The sequence below is a fragment of the Paralichthys olivaceus genome, chromosome 6, assembly GCF_024713975.1.
Source record: "Paralichthys olivaceus isolate ysfri-2021 chromosome 6, ASM2471397v2, whole genome shotgun sequence".
NCBI classification, from domain to species: Eukaryota; Metazoa; Chordata; class Actinopteri; order Pleuronectiformes; family Paralichthyidae; genus Paralichthys; species Paralichthys olivaceus.
Genome location: NC_091098.1, coordinates 10,346,698 through 10,359,668, shown reverse-complemented (window position 1 = coordinate 10,359,668; position 12,971 = coordinate 10,346,698). Strand labels below are relative to the sequence as shown.

The window sequence follows — 12,971 nt, the reverse complement described above, 5'->3', positions numbered from 1 at the left end:
CCTCTGTGTTACACGACAAGAGATTTAAGGGGGTTAGCCTAGCTTTCTGAGCTTTGGAGGTGATGGGAGAATTATTTTTGAACTTTGGAAAGAATCAAATTTACTATTACCACCTACTTTCAGCCCTCTGAGCTCATCACCTCTTAGCTCCGTGCTGAATGGTTTTGATGTCATAATTGGCTGGAAAATGTCCAGTACATTTCTGAGAAACCTTCCTAATCTGTTCTTTTGGGTCTCATCTGTGATTTGAATCAAACATTGCTTTAGAATTTCATCATTTAATCACGCCCCATGGGTGAGGACCAGTTTCTGCTTTAGTCGTTTATCAGGTTTAATATTCAGTCTGAGCTCTGTGCCTCCATCTTGAACCGACTCTTTACTTGGAATCAAGTGACAGCTGAACATCTCTGTACCTCTGAACATGACGGGATACGTTAAGAGTCAAAACCAGTCCAATGGAGTGCCCTCCAGAAAAACATGTCTCTCAGTCAGGAAGTTCTCTCTCATCTGCTTTTTAGCATCCAAAACATCTGCTCTCATGAATATCAAACAGAATACAAACACACACTCTCTCAGGAATAATATAAACACACAGTCTTAGGAATAAGCCTTTTTTTTAATGTCCAACATTTTTCTGCGGTCACAGGGTACAGCTGTTTCCGCCGTCGGCAAGGGATTGGCGGGATAGCAACATCCCATAAAGAACACACAAGTCAACAAAGACAATCGACCTTCCCTCCTCCTCCTCCTCTCCCCGCTGTGCTCTCCCTCTGTTTCTTTCTTCTTTCACTTTCTTTATTTCAGAGCACATCCCAACCAGCTCCTCTCAGCTCAGTCTTTGTGTCTCCCCCACCTGTGTGCCTCCTATTGGTCCAAATGATATTATCCTGAAGCTGCAGTGTTCACTGCCTGGCGCGTGTGAAAGCAGGTAAGTAATTGGAATTTGTGCTCGTGAAGCTTCAGCCTTGGATCATGAAACCTTGGATATGAAAGTGAAGACGAAGAAAAAAGGTTTAATTTGGGATATAACTGCACTATTTACACCCAGAGTGAGCCTCAGCACAGACGTGTTGACATTCAGTCTGGAAACGTTACAGATGCCCTGCCCACCTATTAGCTTCATTAGTTACCTGTTATTCCCCTGCTGTCACATGTCAAAATATCTGCTCTGAAAAACACATTCGCACCAGACTCGTGCTCCTGAGGTTTGTTGAAATCGACCAATTTAAAGCAACACTGTGTAACTTTTACCGAGCAACAGCGCCCTCTGCAGGGATACCATGGTGTCTAATTCTGTTGGGCTCTGAGTCTGAGAAATCGAGCACTGGCTGTGTAGTCCCAGTCATTGAACTGAAACACAACTGAACAGTGGATATTACCCATGATTCTCAGCTTCCTGAAACAGATAAGCTGCCGCTGTAACAAAATTCTCTATATGAAATCATTGATATTTTCAAAGTTTCCTCGCTTGATATCGGACATAAACTCTGGTTTTCAATTAGTCTTTTTAACTGATCAACAGTTCAGCTTTACTCTGAACTTTCTGGGCCTGATTCTGTTATTTAGTCAATTTTCCACTGGTCCCACTAACACCCAGTATCATCTGGGTTTTATCTATAATAAAGATGGATACAAAGGGCCATAACAAGGCTCTACGCCTCTGCAGTGACCTTGGTTTGAATCCAACTTGCAGCCATTTGCTGCATGTCACCCCCATTCCCTCTGTCCTATCAAATAAAGGCCAAAAAAGCTCAAAAAAGATTTTAAAAAGTACAGTCGGGTCAAATGACTGAGTAATAGACAGTTTTTGATCAGCAGTGATGGAAAAGTGATTATCGAATGAACGTGCTAATTTGGTAAGACAGCGAGGTGAGACAGCTTCTCAGTTTTCGGTGTGTTTGAAGTATCGAACATGACACTCCGAGGGAGGAAGGCAAACTCAAAAGAAGTCACCTTGAACCTCCTGTGGGAGATCATACCCGATCACCACAGTTCCATAAAGCATGAGTGGGAGTGAAAGCAGCTCCATTCAGCCTTTTCCAGGTCTGTGAGCCATGAAAAACAGTTTGAAGCTGCTATTGTAAAGTAAAAGAGTTGCCATAGTGTTGCCTCAATAAACTTTTATTTTGCAGATGTTAAGGCCAATAATGTTTAAACGCTCAGTGAGGATCTTTTATCTTCACCGGTTTGTAAATCTGTGTGTAAACAGACACATTTTAGCAGATCCAAAGGAACATCAAATGTAAACAAAAGGAGCATCTGAACAAAAAAAAATCACAAATACTTCTTTGACAACAGCCTCTCGTACAAAATGGCAACATAAATAATCAATACAATGTCAATAAATTATCGATAGATAAAATAAATCTCATGTCTGTACAAGTTAAAGGTATTGTCTGTTGGAAAAAAATGGACCGTGAAAAAACCAAAGGGAAATGAAAGAGTAAGAGGGAATGAATGTTGGATTTTTGTAGGTGTACTGCTCTTTTAAAGGACTAGTTGGCAGTGTTCCCCTGCAGGAGCACTTGGCAATAACACAGTTACAAGAAGAGTCATTTGTCACATTCCAGAGGAATGGGAATGGGAATGACAGAATGACGGTGTGACAATGTCAGTGTGTGAGATGTGTGTGTTTGTTTCTGCTGTTTGCGTTTCCATCCATTTCTCTTTGTATTTGTTTGATTTCTCACTGATGAGTAACATCCACGCCTTCCTCCCTGCGGTTACCTTCACACAGTCATGGTTTTCAACCTAATTTGTTCTTCCTCAAAACTTGTCTGCTTTATTTATATATTATTTATTTTTACAATCATTGTGTTCTATTTTATCCCAGGGTTTTATATTTACTTCTTCTCTTGTTGCATTAGTGCTGAAATGTTTGACTGTCACAACACAATCTGACAGAGCTGAAACCCTAATGTTTTTATCTACCACTGCATTTTTGTCTTTCATTAAAAAATGTTTTAAACATCCTTCTCAAGACTGGTGAAGACTGCCTGCCTGTCTCCTTTTGCCTACAAACGCCTGTGTAATGTTACCTTCAGGCCTGTTCTCCATGCTTGCTCCAACAGCTGCAGCAGCTGCAGGTGGAGAGACCAGCATCTCAAAACCACTTAAGAGGCTTTTAGAGCTGACATAACTGACATCTCCCCTCTCCTCTCCTCTCCTCTCTCCTCCTCCTCTCTTCTCCTCTCCTCTGCAAACTGCTGCCCAGCTGCAGAAGCTGTGTCAGATCTTTGTGCAGCACCCTAAACAACGAGAGCAAATCTGTATTAATGTGTTCTGCTCTAGACCTCTTCATTAACGACATCTCATGTTGGATGAGATCGGAATTAGCATTAGCTTTAATTCTACTGAAATAAAGCCTATTTTCTGAGAAATGTCTCAAATGTAAAAGATGTAAGTAATTTCACAGAAGCCGTGTTCAGCCAATATAATTCTGGGATGGCAGTCATGTGTTATAGACATGAGCTAATACTGTTATAGGTTGATACCATGCTGGATATGTACTGCAGGTCTCCAAACACATGAGCACACTGCGATTCATAATATGTTCCCTCTAGCCGTTCTCCTTCATGTTCACTTTAGACATTTTCGATGGTACAATGAGTAAGAAAAGAAAATCAAGATTAAAACCAAACTGTGATTTACATCCATATCATTCACACCCTGCACAGTTTCAGTTTCATCAGAGAAAACTTGGGATGGTTGATGTTTTATGGAGATATTAAGCAGTTGTCCCTTTGGCTTGGAGTTGCACAGAACCTCTGCTCGAGAAGCTTCTATAAATAAGTCTCCTGGATGCTGCTGGAGAGATTTGACGGATCCTGCGGCGTCTCCTGAGGCAGACTAAGTCGTGTTGCATCAAAATGCAAAGATACCTTGAGGGGCTTTAAATGGTTGTTATGTGATACAGCCTCATGCAGAGAGGCAGAGATACATCTCCCTTCACCCCCCAGAACACTAGAGATATGTTGTTGCGATATCAGTCGACTGATATGGTCTGCTTCAGACAGCACCAGGCACAAACACACACAGACAGATGAAGAGGTCACATTCAGATACAGTGGATCACAAAACAGCACAATCTCCTGATAGAGCTGACACTTTGACACTTGTGACTGACCTTTACAAGCTGAAGTCCGAACCTTCATGCATTGTTTTACCTTCTTCTACACATTTCATTCCATCAAATCTATTCTCTTATTATAATCCTGTCCTGTATTTACAATCACTTCTCGCTACTTTGATATTTTCCCTTCAACCACATTTCATGGTTTAGATAATCTCATCAGATTCTATTGCCGGACCCCTGATGCTATACACAAAGTTGACATGTTTGAGGAAAGGTTTTTGAGGAAATGTGTTTTCAAGGGGAAATTTGGGGGTTTTCTGTTTCTCTTTTTTTCTTCAAGGGGGGAATCTCTCCCTCAGCCACAAACAAGACTGCACTCGCACTGACCTCAATCACAACCTCACATGGACACAATCATTAAAAAAAAGAAAACGTCACAAGAGATTTCATCTTCATCTCCAATGAAAAAGATACAAAATGTATAAAAAATGTTATTTACAGTCTTTTCTTTTTTTCCCTTTAGACTGATCTTGTCTGGAATAGGCTGAAGTTTGTGTTTGAGATCTGAGGAATTTGTGTTTGACAGTTTTAGGTAGTAGAGGTGGTTGACTCATCGTCCAAAGAAACGTGAGAGATTACTGTAGGCAGAATGACTCGAAAAACTTTTTACAATCTGCCTACAAACATCCGCTTATCCTCAGCGGACAATCTCTCCGTCTTTCTATCCATCTCTGTGTCTCCTCTGTCCTTAGCTTGTTTCCAGTCCTCTTATGTCTCAATGACCCCCAGTGGTTCAGGACCATCCATGACCTTTTAAGTTGTCCCTGGTGAGCTGAGCTCAGTCGCAATGCATAAAGGGATATGGAGGCTGACATCAAGACTGTCCTTCACTTCTGTTGGCTCTGAGGTGAAGAGAAGGAAAATGAGTCGTTAAGTTCATACATCGACTCTCTATACTGACTGTAAATTCACTTCCACATAATGATGGTAGAGAAAATATCACAGCAAAATAGAAATGAGCTCTTAAAGGCAAAGAGAGAGGAGGGAGATGGTGCTGGAAATAAAACAAAACAGACTAGGGACAACATGATGAAGAGGATGAGCAGGGAGTGGAACTAAGGGAGCTGAGGAAAGTTAAGATGAAAAACAGAACAGAAAGAGGGAAGAGGTAAATTACGATTTAACAGTGTGTTTACAGAGGATCAAAGTTCAGTTACAGACAGATGTAAAATAGAGGGGGGCAGGACAAGGGTGAGACGAGGTCGATTTATTTCAACACAAACTTACTCAGAGTCGGGGGAGACTTCAGATATGCTGTGGGAAGTGGCAGATTGGGGCGGAGAGGGGGATGGTCCATGGGCAGTGCCATTGGGCCCAGGGTTAGAGGCAGCGGGGGCAGGGGGAAGGACAGTGGAACCGAAGGACGCCAGGATGGAGGACAGAATATCCAGGTGTTCACTCGATGGCTGTCGACTCAGAGGGTTTGTACTTGCGACCTGGGGGACCGTCTGACCTTGATACCTACATGGAGGAGCTGAGTCCAATCGTGCTCTGACATGAGCTGACGGAGGGTGCTGCTCTTGTTGAGGCTCCTCGGAGATTGGGGGAGGGGGGGAGGCAGAGGGAGGCTGGTCAGGGTGTGAGGGCTGACGGGGAGGTAGAGTGCGAAGCCACTCCCGACACGGCTGACCTGAGGCTCCCACTCCATTGGTGTCCAGCTCCTCCCTCGACCTACTGCTCATCACTGACCCCGCCAAGTGCTCCCGGGATGAGGCCTGCCGCCGAGTTAGCGTGTTCAGCTGCGACCTCGATCCACTGAGGTATCCCTCCATTCCAGCTCCGACAGCTCCCCCGTTTCCACTCAAGTCCTCCCTTGAGGCATGGACGCTGCCTCCGTGGTGGTTGTCCAGTCTGTCCCTGGATCCCGACAAATTTTCCCTGGATGATGAGACTCGCTGGTGATCGAGCCCCAAGCCCCCTAATCCTGGTCCCTGCCCCAGTCCCAGCTCCCTCCTTCTGGGTAAGAGATCCAGGTTGTCTCTGGAACCCCTGGAGTCCAGTCGGTCCCTCGAACCCCCAACTGTCTGCCTACCGAGTGGATCCCTGGACAGCTGCCTCCGGGCAAGTGAGTCCAGGTGCTCCCTGGAAGAGTAGCGAGAGGCTGGCTGGGACAGAGAGCCCGTACCTCCTCCGGCACCAGCTGTGGCAGAGTACATGCGACCATAGGAGGCAGCAGGAACACCTCGATGTCCCAGAGTAGAGGTTCTGTACCAATTGAGCTCACTGGGGACTCGGCCCATTGTGGACAGACCCTGAAGTGCTGGAGGACAGCCGAGGCGATTCTTCAGGATGCCTGGAAGAAGACAATATGAACATGAGAAAGAGAGAAAAGAGCGCAAGCGGTATAAATGAGCAAGAATTTTGAATTCATAAAAAGTAATGAGATTCTATAACCGGGAAGATTGGACGGAAGGGAACAAAAGGTGTTAAAGATGAAGGTGGAAAAGCTTTTTGAGGAAAGATGATGTGAGAAGAAGGGGAAGAAAAGAGAAGGAAGTCACAGATGAAGAGGAGTGAATAAGAGTAGGAGACAGAAGTATTTTGGACTTATTAACGACAGTTTTAGGTCTTTCTACATTCACTGTTAATATTTTATGAATCATAATACCATCTGGGTAATCTGGAAACCCTGAGTGAGACAATTGAGAAAATGAAGTTGTACAATTAAAATACATTCAGTATTGTAAGTGAGGTTTCCTAATGTCCGCTTCTTTTTCTGTGTGTGTACATGTGTTGTATGTTGTTGTGTAGTATTACGTGTCCTAAAATGTCAAAAAAGGGTCCTTGTATGATCTGCTGTCTTTCTTTCTTACTCATTCTCTGCATGTCTTTGCAAGTGTGGTGCACCTTTGTGTGCATATGCCGGTTTGAAATGTCTTCTGAGTATACTAAGTGCACAGTATATATAAAAATGTCACCCACGGTTTTAGTGCGTGTGTTGTACGAGTTATGTTTTATGCAGACAGGCCACTCTGCTGATTCCAGATAGAGTGCTGTGTGGTTAGCACACGTATGTTGTGAGAGAGTCATGACATTCTGACCATCTCATTATATTCTGACTTTGACTTTAGATAAACATGCTCTGTTTTGCACACCCCAGTAACTGGCTGCTAAGCCATATTGAGGGCGTTCAGAAATTTTTTGAGCGATGCGCTGCTGTCATCTCCAGTATTCATGTGCCATTGAATTTAATCTAGAAGCAATGCCTTGGCCAAGAACAAAAACTGAAGGATAAACTAAAGATTAGAATAATATTGCAAGTAATTTCAAACTCAGTGTGCTCTGAGTATTTTTAAAAATGATTGTGTTTTTCTAACCCTTGCGGTGCCTGTGTGGATGCGTGAGGCCGTTCTCATCCCCACTGGTCAGTGCTGCATCAAGCTGGTTGTTGTTGGCAGCATCCTTGCTGTAATCTGCTCCCAGGGGGCGCTCTGAGCCCCACTTTTGCAGCGTGTGCGTCTCACACTCTTCCAAAGCTGGCCAATAGGACAGAAGGTCGTTTCCATCCAGATCTTTCAAACACACACGCACACAAAACCACTTTCTGGTTACTGAAAAATGATTAAATCTGTTCCAACACCAGGTATACCTGGATTGACCAATAACTTCTGATAATTCCAAAAAGCTTATTAAGTCGAGGTGAAGAAATTAAAAGCAAACATTGTGGGAAACTCACTGTTACTGCTGTCATAGCTGAAAATAATTTATTATTGAAACCTGTAAACACTAATTATGAAAATCTCTCAAAATGTTCCCGCATTCATCTTTTAAATTTGACATTAACTATTCTGCAACGTTTTTGTGCATCTCAATAAACATGAAACAGATGTGTGTATTAAATACTGGTGTCAGCAGACAAATAGCATTATGCTGTATGTGCTGCACATGTTTAGAATGTACAAAGTGATTTAGGAAAAAGGAGAGGTGTCCATTAATGGTGGCATTTCTCTTGCAGCCATTTAACAGGTTGGCGCGAGCAGAGATATTTTATTAATGTTTCATCACTGATTTGTTAGTGAGGTTCAAAGATGATCAAATATTTTAAGGCTCTTACTTTCATTCCTGCCATAATCAATGAATCTGTCAATCTCATGTACTTTGGCCATTAACAAGTCTAATGGCCTCTGGAATAAAACCAAACTTCCCTCCATTAGTTTCTAATGCAGGCATGATTATTTTTCTGTCAGTTGAACACTTCCTCAGTTGATGGCTCGACAGAATTGAGGAGGGGGTTTAATGCTTTGTCCCAACGAATCCTCAAATTGTGACCTTTCAGTCAGAAGCCTGCTCTGTTCTAACTCTTCGCCTGCACTGACCATCTGGATCCTGTCCTCCCCCATTTTGACAACATTAGTCCTCATTTCACTCTGAATAGAGGTCGTGTCATCCAGATGGCTTGATTAGCTGAGAATTGATTACTTATATGGATTTATAGATTTCCATGTCTGGGCCTTTCTCACAGTGAAAGCTTTCACAGACACTGTGTCTGCCTGACATTTATATCACACACTTCAAGAAGCATTATATATAAATTATGAATGACATCTTTTCATGATGATGAGAAGAACAAGTATTGATAAATTACTACTTGCATTGACATTTCCTGTTAATATACATGTACACTGTTATTGTGCCCCCACATGCTTCGACATGACAGAGATTTAAGATTGGACTTCAGACTACAGCTGGCTGGCAGGTATATGAGTGTTCTCATCAACCGCTCTCATCAAGTGTCTTTTACTCACTAGTAGCTTTTTGACTGTCAGAAAAAAATCCTTCAATCATCTGAATATCTAACCAAGTGCACATTTACCTTTGGAGCCGTTGTGGGTGGGCTCGGTGAGCAGGCGCTCACTGTGATTAGAACGTTTGAACCGGCGCTGGATGCGTCCACGGAGTCGGACGTTGTCCTCACTCTCAGAGGAAGGGATGGAGAGACTGCGCTCCTCCTCCATGGAGAGGTCAGAGTCTGAGTCCGAGTCCTCACCTGGAAGCAGGGAGGGAGAAGAAGGACAGAGAGGGAAGACAGGTGAAAGGAGGGACGGAGAAAAATAATTATAAAAGGAAAAGATAGGGTTGATAAATTGTTCATGTCCGTGGTCAGATAGTCATCAAGAGACCAAGAGTAATAGATGAGTGAGAGGAAAAGAAAGAACCAGTGGTGACGAAATGAAGAATGTGTTATGACTGTTTACTACAAGTGTGTTTGTGTGTCCTATCTACTCATTCAAGGGTGAGTGTGTGTGTGTGTGTGTGTGTGTGTGTGTGTGTGTATGTGTGTGAGTGTAAGTGCTGACCTCCGTCTCTGTGGAACATGGCTACATCCAGGTCTGTCGCTCCAGTTTGGACAATGTTTTGTTCCAGGGTCTGCCGAGCTAAAAGATTTTCCCTATCGGGCAAAGAGGAGAACAGTGAGTGAACACACACATGCATACAAACACACTCATACAGTAAGTTATATGTGTCCTAATGCAGGCTCATACAAATACACACACGCGCGTGCACACACAGAGTCACTGAGCCATATCAGCCCATCTTAGAGTATATTAGTGTTGCTCTACATACAGTAAATCACATTGTTCCATTCAATCCTCTTCATCTTTACCCTACTGACCCACAAAATACATGACATGATTTTATTTGCAAGAGAATTTCCTCCCTAAAGCAATCTCATCTCAAATCAGAGCCACAGAGAATCAATGAAACCTGACAGATTTCTATTTGAGTTTTGAGTCATCATTCACTCAATATTAATTTGCCATTTTGATGCCGTTGGTATTAAACCATTCATTCTTCTATGATGAAATGTATTTTTAATCTGCTCTTCCTGCCACAATATTGAGGTTTTCCACTCAAAAAGTTGTGATGGCTTCTTGTCTATGTGTCGTTTGAACATGTGTGAGTTATATACCTGGCAGAGCTGACAGAGGAGATGGTGGAGGTTCCCAGGGTGATGCGATGCAGTCCACTCTGTTCCAACAGAGATGCATTGTGATATGGATTCTGAGACATAGACACATTGATTATTTAGAGGAGAGAGAAACATTTTAAGGGTCCTTTTGTAACGTAGATAATAAAATTGTCTTTTATTCCCATAACAAACCGTTCAATACAAACTCCCAAAAAATCCCACTTATATGGGACATCTTTATGACACTGGGGTTTTCTATTTTTATTGGGTGAACACGTAATCATTTTTGTTGGCATTTAAAAAATACAGCCCCCATTATATTTTACGGTAGTTTCCAAAAAGGAAGCTTTTAACTGCTAAAACTTGATGAAACAAAACAGAAGGAGGCATGACCTCAGCTTTCTCTGCTGTATTAGGTCACTCGATGAATAAGAAATGATACAGCATGAGTCAGACACTCAGATACAAAATGATGCTGATAGACGCTCATTTTTATATTCTGTAGTAGTATGTGTGTGTGTGTGTGTGTGTGTATGCGTGCCTGCGTGTGTGTGTTGATGTGGTACAGTCATTTGTCCCACTTGGGAAAGTTCTCTAATGGGTAGGAAGAGCATTGGAGGGAAAGGGTGTTAAAAGAGTAAAAAGAGTCAAGACTAACAGGCACTCAAACACATATCCAGGCGACAGATAGAGAAGATAGAAGAAGGAAAGAAATGAAACCAGGGCAGGGTTACACACGCACATGCACGCACGCACACGCACGCACGCACACACACGCACGCACACGCACGCACACGCACAAACACTAAAAAGTGTCTCTCTCTGAACTGCACTCTCTGTGGCAGAGCATGGTTAAGGAGCAGACAGGGCTCCACTGGTCGGTATTCTGTCTTAACTGGGTCAGCAGAAAACCCTGAAGGCAGACGGAGAGGAGAGGCAGGACAGGGAAGATGGATAGAGGGAAGGAGGAATTGGGGGCAGGAGGACTTTTGTGCTGTCTAATAATGGACAGTGAGAATGTGCATGTAGACTATATTGTACAACAGAAGAAAACAGCCTGAATGCCTTTGGGATCATGTAGTGAGTTGACATAAAGCTTCATCAGGCTGTTAACCTTCAAGTATGTAATTTGTAATACGTCAATTTCAATATAATACCATAACTCATGCAAATGATGACATTTGTATTATTTTGCATGGTATTTTTTCCAAGCTTGCTGACAAAGTTCTTTGGAAATAGTAAAGGTTTTGAGTTCAGGAGAGACAAGCTCCAAAGTGTGTGTGGGACTCACTGTGTTCTGCGGAGGTCTTGGTGGATCTTCTCCAGGACTCTTCTTACCCAGACAGGCCACTCTCCAGGCCTCCTGAACCTCTGAGTTAAACACTGTGAACACCAGCATCACCGACAGACCCTGGGAGAGGGTGGTCAAGAGAAGTAGAAGGACAAAGAGATGGATTTAAGGTTTTAATCTTCAAAACTAAAAAGTTCTGCACATCCCAAACATTATACAATTACACATATAAAGTGAACAATATTAACATGTACAAAATTATGTGACAGCAGTAATAACAGAATATTACTTGAATTGCTGCTGGAGAAACTTTTTTTTTTTACTGTGAAATCATATAGATTAGTTCTACCCTGAATAAAAACATACACTGTGTTCATACCTGCACTAGGCAGAGGACATCAAATATGTAGTAGAAGGCAAGGATGCTGTTGTTCACAGCCATGAGTCCACACAGCCAAGTGGAGGTGGCAACCAACAGCAGAAGGATGGCATTACGGATCGTTGCACTGGATCCAGAGATAGAGAGACAGGGGTGAAAATTGGATTTACCTGGATGATGTAACACTTCCTGTGATCTGTACTGAGTGACTGCAGGAACCAAGACAAAGTTAGACTGAACAGGAACCAGAGCCCTCAGATAAAACCATAGGATGAATGCAGAAACAGAAATGTGGCACCACATAGCTAAAAGTCCCACTCCGGTAAAACTCAGGTTTAGTTAACATGTCCCCCTTGTGCCTTACATTTTGTAAAAGACACATTTTAATTGAAAGAGCAGTCAACACAATGGCTGAGTATTTCCACCTTTACAGTGCTGTAAATAATAAATGTCAGTCTGAAAGAAATGGACAGCCAGAGTTTGTGATGTAAGAAACCTGAGAAACCAATCCAATCAACTTGTGGGTGGGGCTCAGCAGCTGTAAAAAGGCTCCTCATCTGCATGTCAGCTGTGAGGGTGGGGAGATCGGGGCAGGGGCGGAGCCATATTAGCATATTAATAGATGGAAGGAAGGTGTCGAGATTTAAGCCATTTTTGGGCCATAATTTTTTTAACTGACACATCTTTTGAATAAGTTATTTTTAGGAACAAAGAAGATTATAAAAAAGTTTTTAATAAAGAGTACTAAAGTTGAAATAAGCAGCTGGAGTGGGACCCTGAGTGATTTTCTTTTTTGGCAGTTCTTGCAATTCTGATGAAAGCATGTATCCACAGACTTTTATATCTTTTATATCGTACTTTGACACCAGTGGTCAAGTACTCACATGACAGGCAGCTTCTTGATCTCCTTCTGTGATGGGTTGCAAGACATCTTGGCGACAGTCATGAAAATCCCTCCATTTACCTAGAAAGAGGCAGATCAATACTTAGAGTAAGACAACTGTTTTAATGCTTGGATGCTAATTCAATACTGCCACTAGAAACACCAGGGATGATGATAAATCGACACAGCAAGATCAATGTGGACAATATACACATATATATAGTAAAAGACAAACTGAGTAAACACAAAGTCATTCAAGTCTCTTAGAAAAACCAAAAACGGCTCTTTTATTTAGCTTTGGTTCACTGGCTGAAATACTTGAAAGCCAGAAAATTGTTGAATAAATGAATTTAGTGCAGATGAAGCAAAGTC

General features: G+C 42.5%; 1 protein-coding gene across 2 annotated transcripts in view; it reads right to left on the bottom strand.

Annotated features, from left to right (window-relative positions):
- Positions 1 to 597: 597 nt before the first annotated feature.
- Positions 598 to 12,971, bottom strand: part of celsr3 (cadherin, EGF LAG seven-pass G-type receptor 3) — a 101,480-nt gene continuing 89,106 nt past the window's right edge. For both annotated transcript variants that reach the window (XM_069526474.1, XM_020089078.2), the window contains 9 exons: positions 12,601 to 12,680; positions 11,717 to 11,843; positions 11,338 to 11,457; positions 10,047 to 10,138; positions 9,433 to 9,524; positions 8,949 to 9,122; positions 7,453 to 7,647; positions 5,363 to 6,428; positions 598 to 4,977 (listed from right to left, as the gene is read on the bottom strand). In XM_069526474.1, coding sequence (XP_069382575.1) covers positions 4,950 to 4,977; positions 5,363 to 6,428; positions 7,453 to 7,647; positions 8,949 to 9,122; positions 9,433 to 9,524; positions 10,047 to 10,138; positions 11,338 to 11,457; positions 11,717 to 11,843; positions 12,601 to 12,680 — 1,974 coding nt within the window. In that variant the 3' untranslated portion in view covers positions 598 to 4,949. The remainder of the gene's footprint in view (positions 4,978 to 5,362; positions 6,429 to 7,452; positions 7,648 to 8,948; positions 9,123 to 9,432; positions 9,525 to 10,046; positions 10,139 to 11,337; positions 11,458 to 11,716; positions 11,844 to 12,600; positions 12,681 to 12,971) is intronic.